At 41.9% G+C, this 11,258-nt stretch overlaps 1 protein-coding gene across 1 annotated transcript in view; it reads left to right on the top strand.

The window, feature by feature from the left end:
* Window positions 1-1,348: 1,348 nt before the first annotated feature.
* Window positions 1,349-11,258, top strand: part of EPSTI1 (epithelial stromal interaction 1) — a gene marked incomplete at both ends in the record, with an annotated part of 96,458 nt that continues 86,548 nt past the window's right edge. The window contains one exon of the mRNA XM_079721863.1: window positions 1,349-1,527. Coding sequence (XP_079577989.1) covers window positions 1,349-1,527 — 179 coding nt within the window. The remainder of the gene's footprint in view (window positions 1,528-11,258) is intronic.

Raw genomic sequence — 11,258 nt, 5'->3', positions numbered from 1 at the left:
GCCTTACACATCTTCTTGTTATTTCGCTTATCCCATGGTGGCATTAACGTTTGTTTATGCGTCTCCTAGAGTAGTGGTTGGGTGAGGGAAGAGCCTTCTTTTCTCTTTGTGTAGCCAGCTACACAAAGGACAGTGGTGATCATCGCAGCACACATCAGAGTCATCCAGGATCTATTAAAAAATTGGATGCGGGGACTCACCCCCGGACCTATAGAATGTTGCAAATCCATATTTTAAACTATCCCCACACCATAGTTGAATTACTGCCCAACGTCTTGCACAGAGCAGGTGTTTAATCAAAAGTTCTTGAATGTCTGATCAATCACTTAGCAGGGCTGCGTAGAGAATCAGCTCTGCCTTCCCCTCAGCTTGCTGCTCCAGTTCTGCTTTTTCTTTCACTTTTGATTTCACTTTCCATTTCCTTTAACTTGAAAGTACTTGGCAGGGGCTTCCCTGGTGGCACTAGTGGTTAAGAATCCGCCTGCCAATGCAGGGGACACGGGTTCCAGCCCTGGTCTGGGAAGATCCCACATGCCACGGAGCAACTAAGCCCGTGCGCCACAACTACTGAGCCTGTGTGCTGCAACTAATGAAGCCCATGTGTCTAGAGCCCGTGCTCCACAACAAGAGAAGCCACCACAATGAGAAGCCTGAGCACCGCAACAAAGAGTAGCCCCTGCTTGCTGCAACTAGAGAAAGCCCGCACGCAGCAACAAAGACCCAACGGCAGCCAAAATAAATAAATAAATAAAGTTTTTAAAAAATAAAAAAAGAGAAAATACTTGGCAAAAACCAAACAGCAGTCAAAACTGATAAAAGGCCAAATTTTGTTTAGATAATTTTAATTGTTGACCTAATCTCTGGAATCTGAAGGTTAATATATTGTTCACAGTCTCAAATATCCTGCAGGAACCTCAAATTATCGTGACCTGTTAAATAGTCCTAAGTGGTTTTCAGGATTTCAGTTACCTGGTGGCTACTCCCTACTCCCTGCTTGCATAAGGTCTCCGTGATTGATCATAGATAACTTTATCACCCTTTAAGGTGGTTGTGAGACCTCAAACCCACTCACCTGTAGTTGGCCAGGCGCGCTCCATTCAACATCCCAGGCGGGGCGGCGCGGCCGGCGCTGTCATCTGCGATCAGGTCAGAGGGCGCCAGGGAGGAGCAAGGTCGGGGAAGTCCTGGGGGGCGGGGCAGCCCGCGGCTGGTAGCGAGAATCGAAACTCAGCTGCTAAACCCGCCACTCCCGCTCTTCGGAATCGCATCTCGAGACCCGCGAAGCGTCCCAGCTCTGCACTCATCCTTCCCGCAGCGGCGGCGGCCCCGGCCCCACGGGCTCTGGATCATGTACACCCGCAGTGGGGTGCAGGGCTCCGGGTTCGGAGCCCCCGCCTCTTCCCGCCCGGCCCGGGACCCCCCTGCGTGGCGCAGGGAGCTGGGTCCGCCGCAGGCCCCGAGGCGGGGTTTGGAGGAGGCTCCCGAGAGCCCTTCGCGGGAGAGCCCGCAGCACGCGGGCCAGAGGTTGTAAGTATTTAATCACCTGTCCTGCGGGGCGGAAGCCCAGACCCCAAACAGGCCCGCAGGTTCTTCTCAGATCACTGAAGTTTGAACCACAGGGGCCCCATTACAGGGTCTCTAAGAAAATGAAGGCTCATTTGTCTAAACAATAGCATCCATGAATTACCTTCTAAATTGAGTGTGCCGGTCCGGGATGCTTACTGAACATCCGAGCCCCCGTTCCTTTTGAGGACACTACTTTCCTGATTCTTGTGACTGGCTACAGGACTAGGCTACTACTGGGTGTGTAGTAACTGCCTAGGCTTCTTACTAATTTTCCAGATATCTCCAGAACTCATGCTCTTAAATAGTATGAAAATATTTTTTTTTCCCTTCCTATCTTAAAAAAACTGATGCCCTAAATAGTATCTTCACATCAGCTGGGAGGGTAAGGGTGAAGAGGGAATGTGTTATTGGGTAGAAATGCAAATGCTGCCTCTAGGAGCCTGCATTCCAACAAAACTCCCGGATAAAGTAGCCTCTTAGGACCAGAGGACTGAGCCGGAGAGGAAGTGAGTGGGTGCAGTGTTTCTTGCCGCGGGTGTTGATAAGTGTTCTACACAGGAACAGGTAGGTAGCCTTTATTCCTGGTCTTTGGTTTAGAGACTACAGTTACTATCCTGGAAACATTTATTATGTAAAGTGTCAGTGATCCTTTCCCACCAATGGAATGAGATGCTTTAATCCAACAGTAGGGTTTGTAAAGACATTACTGCTTTTGAAGTGCTGCTTCTGTGAACTGGAACTTTCCAGATGGTTTCATTTTCAGCTCCCCCTTTTCATCAACTTCTAGTTACATGAAAGATAAACGTTGGTTTCTAAGGAACAGTATATAACCTTATGCCCAATAAACAGATTTTCTTTCACCCCTTAACTTTTGAAAGAATTCATAAGTACCAGGCTTTTTAATATTATTCAGCTTTGGGTTGCCCTTAGGTGGGGTGGGTGATCTGGGTGATTTCAATTAGAGGTCGCTGCATTTCTTTCCTACTCAGAATGGGGGTGGGGGGAGCGGGGCGGAGCGGAATTCCCCAGCTGTCCAGTGGTTAGGACTCAGCATGCTCACTGCTAGGGCGGGTTCAAGTTTGATCCCTGGTGGGGAACTAAGATCCTGCAAGCCGAGCGGTGCGGCCCAAAGAAGAAGGGGGGGATATCTGGTCATAATGGAAGTCCTTTAATTCTGAGTAATCTACATCTCTGTAAGCTGTAGCATTTGATGTAACAGAGGTCATGGATGTACGGTTTCACGTTGATGATAGATACCCTCTATGTGCTTTTTTTTCTATTTTAAAGATCTACTTAGACATAATCATTTAATTGCAAGCTCATAACATCTCATAAACATTAGCAGTTGCATCTGTCTGGTTTCTTATTTGTAAATTAATGGTAAATTACCCCAGAATCTTGCTGGACTAAATTACTCAGAAAGGGGCAGTTTTCTAATTAATTTTCCAGGCCTCAGTATCTGAAGACCTCACTACATTTTGTGATTTTTAATTTGCCAGTAGACCATTAGAGAATACATGGGTGAGTTCAGCTGTGTTTCACAGAACTCATTATTTTCATGTGAACCAGTTGCAATAAGCAGAACATTATAAGATACATTTCCTTTTAGGTATATAACAAGTAAGATCCTGTTTGGACCACTCTGAATTCTTCTTACATCTCCATTAGTCACTTATATCTACTGTTTATTCTTTTTTTTTTTTTTTTTTGCGGTAAGTGGGCCTCTCACTGTTGCGGCCTCTCCCGTTGCGGAGCACAGGCTCTGGACGCGCAGGCTCAGCGGCCATGGCTCACGGGCCCAGCCGCTCCGCGGCATGTGGGATCTTCCTGGACCGGGGCACGAACCCGTGTCCCCTGCATCGGCGGGCGGACCCTCAACCACTGCGCCACCAGGGAAGCCCTACTGTTTATTCTTGCTTGTCTCCTTTAATGGAAGCAGGAAACCAAGGAAAATTGTTAAATGGCAAATAACATCTCAGTAAAATTGACCAAAAAATGCCGTTAAGATTTATTTGCTTGGAGAGAAATTAGAAGCATTTTCTGATAGAAAATTAAGAAAAAGGAAGGATAGAGTTAAGTGCTTAATAGTGAAACTTCACTTGTTCACTTTCAATATGAGCTTATTTATATGATAAAGGGTTGAACTTTGACACCTTGTTTTGTGTGCATCCTTCCACTTATTCATTAGGGAAGCCCCAACGTGGGAAAAGGAGGAGCTTTGATGCCAGGCAGACTTGGGTTCAAGTTTTGATTCTGCCATTACTTACTCTCTGAACTTCAGCTACTTTATGTCTCAGTGTCCTCATTAGGTGAAGTGAAATACCAACCTCTCAGGGTCTGTGTATGTGTGTGTCTGTGTATGCATAAAACAATTTCATGCCTGGCAGAAAGCAAGTATCCAGTAAATGTTGGGTACTGATAGCCTTGAATGCATTTACCAAATGTTTATTGACCAAGTACTGTGCTGTCACCCTGAAGTGTTTATGCCTTGTAAAAACACACTGATTTAAAGTGCTGACTTACATATAAATATAGAGAGACTTTAAGGGAAGTTGTTAGAATGATTCCTGAGGACCTCTAATAGACTCTAAGGCTAAGGCTGAGCCCTTAACTATATTTGGATTTAAGTAAAGTGTTTACTAATAAATATTGGATTTCCTAATGATTTTCAGTTCGTGATTTTATCTTGTCCTTAAATATTGTAAGCTATTTATACAGATTTGAAGAGGAAAAAAAGTTCACACAAACTTCTAATCCAAAGTAATCCTTTACCCTTCCCCCAAACTCTAGATAAATATAAGACTAAGGCATGGGTTTTTCTGGAAGGGAATTTTACCCAAGTCTGGGCAAAAGGCTCTTGCCTATGATAGCAATACAGGCAAGGTTCACTTTGTTCAGATACTTGTCTATAACTGTACCTAGAGGTGGTCCTTTAGCTTGACGCTGTTTGAAGGAAATATAAAGATATTCTGAAAATGAACCCATAATGTGGAATTTCACTATACAGTTAACTTTAACATAATTTGGATACAAACTCAGTTTACCTTAACATATTTGTGGCCAACTTTATAGCAAAAACTATAGAGACTTAAAGATTAGCAATAATAACAGCAAGCACTTACGAATTTAACTTATGTTTGTTAAAGTGCATTGCATATGTTAACTCTTTTTTTAAAAAAATTATTTATTTATTTATTATTTATTTTTGGCTGCATTGGGTCTTCGTTGCTGCGCGCGGGCTTTCTCTAGTTGCGGTGAGCGGGGGCTACTCTTCGTTGTGGTGCGTGGGCTTCTCATTGAGGTGGCTTCTCTTGTTGTGGAGCACGGGCTCTAGGCGTGGGGGCTTCAGTAGTTGTGACATGCGGGCTCAGTAGTTGTGGCTCACGGGCTTAGTTGCTCCGTGGCATGTGGGATCTTCTGGAACCAGGGATCAAACCCGTGTCCCCTGCATTGGCAGGTGGATTCTTAACCACTGCACCACCGGGGAAGTCCTGACATTCTTGTAACTTAGAATTCCGAGGATTTTAAGGAGCTCTGAGCCAGGAACCAGGGACAATGATTGAATACTTTAACTTTATCATACCACGGTAGTTTAAATAGCCTCTATGGCAGCCAGGGAAGCTTGCTGTTCAGATCTTCAAAAGACTTTACTGTGGGGAGCACAGTCAACTGACAGCTCTAGTTGCCATCCTTTTGAATCCATTGTACCCTTTGCTCTGAGAGGACACTTATTCTGCACTCTTCCCAACAGTGTCTGAGCATTCCAGGTGGGACTCCTTTATGGGGCAACTTTTTTTTTTTTTTTAAAGGGCTTCAAATGCTTGGCTTATTTATTTATTTATTTATTTATTTATTTATTTTTGGCTGTGTTGGGTCTGCAATTCTGTGCGAGGGCTTTCTCTAGTTGTGGCAAACGGGGGCCACTCTTCATCGCGGTGTGCGGGCCTCTCACTATCGCGGCCTCTCTTGTTGCGGAGCGCAGGCTCAGTAGTTGTGGCTCATGGGCCCAGCCGCTCTGCGGCATGTGGGATCTTCCCAGACCAGGGCTTGAACCCGTGTCCCCTGCATTAGCAGGCAGATTCTCAACCACTGCACCACCAGGGAAGCCCTATGGGGAAACTTTTGCCAGAAGACTCCCCATTGACCTATCCAAGAGTTTCTCAGAACCGTCTACCAGTCTGAGGCTCTTCCTACGCAATCCTCCCTCTCTCCCTTCAGAGGTGTCAGACCTGCTCATGTTCTTACGGCTTTCCCTGCCCACTGCTGCTTGCTTACCTTGTATCCTTCACAAGACTTCCTCCCAGTAAATCTCTTGCTTGTCTAACCTCATCTTGATTTCTACTCCTCGGAGGACCCAAACTGACACAGCCTTTAGGATACACCATACCCCTGACAACAGCAGCTTAGACACCATGGCTGTTGGGAGTGCTATATGTCCTGGGGAAACCCACTCCTTTTCCTTATTTCGTCCCTTGGGGCTCAGGGGACATTCCTTAGTTTCCTTCCTCTAACTTCAATACTTTGCCCGGTTTGTTGTGCTCCAGGGAAGAAATTAACCCTGGTAACTGATACATTATTTTCCCCTTCATCCTCAAACTCTCAAGGGAGAGTGAAGAGAGAATAAAGAATGGCTTGGGGGCTTCCTTGGTGGCGCAGTGGTTGAGAATCTGCCTGCCAATGCAGGGGACACGGGTTCGAGCCCTGGTCTGGGAAGATCCCACATGCCGTGGAGCAACTAGGCCCGTGAGCCACAACTACTGAGCCTGCGTGTCTGGAGCCTGTGCTCTGCAACAAGAGAGGCCGCGATAGTGAGAGGCCCACGCACCGCGATGAAGAGTGGCCCCTGCTTGCCGCAACTAGAGAAAGCCCTCGCACAGAAACGAAGACCCAACACAGCCATAAATAAATAAATAAAAAATTTAAAAAATGTATTTAAAAAGAATGGCTTGGTAAGCCCACTTATTAATGGCCAATTCCTGATTTTTCTCTCTTAAAGAACACTGTGTTATTTTAGTATTAAACATTTCATAAATGTAAGATGAGATATAAGATGGGATAGATGATAACATAGTCATTAAGTTATAGCATTAGTTCCATTTTTATAAACATCACTATTTAATCATTGTTGAGTATGCTCTTAATCCTGATGTATAATTTATAACCAAGACAGACCATCAAAAACTTCTTAAGTCATTCTTGACTCAGCTCATTTGAATCTGAACTAGCCACATAGAATAGTCTTAAATGAAGTGCAAGTTTTTACAAACTTATGAGAGCCTACAGGAACTGCTTTCACTACTTTTTCTTCACTGCAAATGCCCCAGATTTCTCTTCTGTCTCCTCTTACGACAGTGAGAAAATAAGCTTTTGCCTATAGTTGTTAAATGGCATAAAAGCATCAGGCTATTACCCCTCCTTGGAGATGGAGAACTGAATAATGCCTGAGTTCCTTTTAGTGCTCTGAAATAATGGTACATAGGAAGAGAAAAATCTATGATTGATTCTAATGAGAAATCTTCTTGATGGCTGAATATAGATAGCTATTCATTAGGGAACTATTTAACTCAATCTCCAGGCAAGGCTCGTAAGCATTCAGCAAGTTTGTAAAACAACAGACAGTATTTAACTCAATGATAATTTTATGACTCAATGAGCTGGGTAGGTGTCTCTATGACCAGATTCTACTACCAAACTAATCAGTAGAGCTCTGCCTATTTGACTGCTTTTAGGTCTCGTGCTCTTTGGAAGCCTCTGTTTGACTGCTTTTAGAATTGAGAAATGTGACAAAGCACTGCAATACTGTGGTAGCAGAAAGGAAATTAGTTATGACCTAGAATAGTTAAACTGGGTACTCCGAGGGACTGAAACCAAAATAACAATCAGTACCTCGAACTTTTATGTCTTGAGCTTATAACCACATGCTAGACCCTGTGCTACACACATCATATAATTCATTTTTCTCTTCACAATAAACACTTTGCCCCATGATAGTTGAAGAAACTGAGTCTTGAGAGAGTGTATGATTTCCTAAGGTCTCATGACTTTTTTTAGTCACAGAACCAGCCCTCAAACCTGAGTCTATCTACCAGAGTCTGGATCCTGAACATGATGGAGCTGGAGGGGGAGTGACAGTGCAGCTCGTGAATTTCCTATCGGTGGTCCTATTTTCACATCAAGAAAATAGAATTTCTATAAACTAAAGAGAGTGGTACTATAGAATCAGCAATGTGACATTTATTTACAGCTTTAAAATGATTTGGATAGAGAAGTAATTTGTAGGAGCAAAGTTTCTGTGGCAATCCTGTTTGCTGCTTTTCTTCATGACAGCTTGGTTGGCTTACATTTAGAACAGTTTTCTCACTGTCACTGTTTCTGAGCAACCTAAACCACATACTGCCTTCCAGAGATCTTTCAGACTTCTGACCACAGCCTGAAGTTAGCAATGCATTTGACATTCATGACTTAGTACATGTATGGGTCTAGGTCATATGTGAGTTTATATATAACTGAAAAAAATGTCAGAAAACTGTTCTCACCTTTACTATATGTGATGGACTTTGACATTTTCTATTCTTATTCATTAAAAATAAACCCATTAAGTTGATTTCATGGCCCATTAGTGGGTTACCACCTACAGTGTGAAAAGCAAAGCATTGTTCTTTGCATGGCAGAAGAGATTGTTGGAGTGAATGGAAAGAAAAGACATTTTGGTTTGATTAGGTCAAATTTACCTTCCTGTTTATACAGGAGGGGAGAAATTATGGTCCTGTTTAGGATGAATTTCCAACTTTTCTGCACTAGATTCCACTCCTTAACGTGGTATGCATTTGAATTCTGCTAAGTCTTGGGGAGCAATCATCTTTGTTCAAATACAATAACAAAAATGAGTGGGCATTTCTCAAAAAGTCTGACAGCTGAAACAGTGAAACAATAAATCAACAGGATGATCAAAGCTTGAAAACACATAATACCTATAATAATTGTTAGAAGCATAGCAGAAATGAGAAAAAAGAAACTTAGTTCAATTACACAGTAAGGTTACTTACTTCAAAGTCAGTAGAGTGCTATAAGGTTATACTATTGTTAAGATTAATTGCATCTATTCAGAATGTATTTGAATCTGAAACAAAACCTTAACAGGAAAAAAATCATCAAAGGGAGAAGACTGCATCTGAAGGGTCTTCTATATCAGAGAATCAGCCAATGATGGTTCCTTTGTTCTGTAATGTTTGTAATTCACCCTCCCCACCACCATGAACACTTAAAAGGCAATTTATTAAAGTCCTGTAGAAAAACTGAAGACATTTCCCATCATTAAAACTCAAGGGCTGGTATTGCCCAGTGTTTGTTCTGCTAGGGAACCAGTGAGAGTGGAAATCCTGTGCTACCTAGTCCTGTAAGAAATTCTGAACCCCTGATTTAAGAAATCTTTATTTTAAATATTTTCTCATTTAATACTCCTTGGAATATTTTTTCGTGGTTATAAAAGTAAAGTCATATCTGCTTGTTATAAAAATCTAAACATTACATTGGGAATTCCCTGGTGGTCCAGTGGTTAGGACTGAGCACTTACACTGCCGTAGCCCAGGTTCAATTCCTGGTCGGGGAACTAAGATCCCAGAAACCATGCAGCGCGGCCAAAACCCCCAAAAAACCCCAAAGACTAAACATTACAAAACTAATATAGAAAGGATAAGTCCCCTGCAATTCAGATCCTTAGAAATAAACACTTCAAGCTGTTTGATATAAGGACCTCTTTATCTTTATTTTTTAATTAATTAATTAATTAATTTTTTTTTGCGGTACGCGGGCCTCTCACTGTTGTGGCCTCTCCCCTTGCGGAGCACAGGCTCCGGAGCACAGGCTCAGTGGCCATGGCTCACGGGCCTAGCCGCTCTGCGGCATGTGGGATCTTCCCAGACCGGGGCACGAACCCGTGTCCCCTGCATCGGCAGGCGGACTCTCAACCACTGCGCCACCAGGGAAGCCCAGGACCTCTTTATCTTTAAAGTGTAAATTGTTCTTTTTAACTTTTAATCCAAGTAGAAAGACTTAGAGCCATTATGCCCTTCAATTTCTACTGCCAATAGAAGGTGACAATAATAATAAGTGTCTTATACATAATATGTTATATATAATTATTCTAATAAAATAGATATCTACAAATAGGTGTCTTAAGCATAGATGGCTTTGTTTCTCTCCTATAAAATAAGTCTGAAGGTAGGTAGTCTGGGGCTGATATAGTACAAATAATAGGCAATCGTAATAGAACATTTGTTATTTCCTAGCCTTGTTCTAAGCACTTCATACTCTAAGAGATAGATATTTGTTATCCCCATTTTACAGGTGAAAGAATAGAAAAACTAATTTGCTCAAAGTTATAGTTAGGAAGTAACAGAATTAGAGTTCAGAGCAGGGCAGTTTGGCAATAGATTACCACTAGTGTGGCAGTTTTACAGATTGCTTCTTTCTGCTCTGCTGTTTCTGATGTATGTCTTACATATTCAAGTTGCCTCACTGACCAAGATGGTTGCTTGAGCACCAGCTTACACTTCAACCTTCCAGGAAGGGGGGAGGGCAGCAAAAAAGGTTTTCCTGTCCATCTGTCTGTCTTCATTTAATGGAGCTTTCCTAGAAATCCTTCTCAATGGCTTCCCCTTATATCTCAATTTGCCAAACTTAATCACACAGTCATATTTGACTATAAAGAAGGTTGGGGACTATAGTCTTAATGGAGCACATTGTTAACCTGAATAATATAGGAGTGCTTTTAGTAAGGAGGTGGTGAGAATGAATGGTTAGGTAGGCCAGCATCTATTCTGGTTTAGGAACTGAGGAGAGTCAAGTATAAGAGCAGAAATTAATCATATGATCAAATTGTCACTGGAACTTTGGAAATGCAAATGGGATATCTAAGGAAGAAAATTTTAAATGTAGTCCACATTCCTGTTCAGAGTATTGATTTTAGAGGACTATTAAGGGTTTTCTTCTGGATGATGTTCTGTGCAATCTTTGTTTTATGCTTTGCACATCCTGCAGGATTGTTTATAATAGTGAACAATTGAAACAACTGAAATGGTTAAGTGAGTGGTTATATTAATGGTGCATTGATGTTGTGAAATATTATGTAGCCATTTAATATTAAGCTTGTTACGTGCATAATTGGGAAAACCACTTATAAGTGAAAGCAGCACATAAAATTGGACTTAATATATGATTGCAACTGTGTAATATGTACAGAATATAGGCTGAACTGAAATCCACCCAAATAACACTGTAATTGAGATCTCTGAGGAGTGGGGTTATGAGTGACTTTTAAATGTTTTAAAGGTAATTTTCTGTATTTTCTTATGTGAGCATATGTTTATTTCAAAATCAGGATGAATTTCATTTTTAAATATTCTATGCAGATATTTAGATATAAATACCTTATGTCTTGCATTTCTAGTTTTCTCCTTTAAGTTATAGATGGCCTTGAGGAGCAGTGCTTAAGACATGTGGACATATTCAGAGCTTAGCCTAATGATAACAATAATAATAAGAGGAATAATAATAATAGAAAATGTATAACAATTTGATAAGTGTTTTTATGCAAATGCCAATTTTCTTATCACTAAGCCATTCCTTTTTTTTTTTTTTTTTTTTTTTTGCGGTACGCGGGCCTCTCACTGTTGTGGCCTCTCCCATTGTGG

Source organism: Hyperoodon ampullatus, assembly GCF_949752795.1.
Source record: "Hyperoodon ampullatus genome assembly, chromosome: 16".
Taxonomy (NCBI): domain Eukaryota; kingdom Metazoa; phylum Chordata; class Mammalia; order Artiodactyla; family Ziphiidae; genus Hyperoodon; species Hyperoodon ampullatus.
The sequence above is the reverse complement of the archived record's forward strand: the minus strand, read 5'-3'. Positions and strand labels throughout refer to the sequence as shown.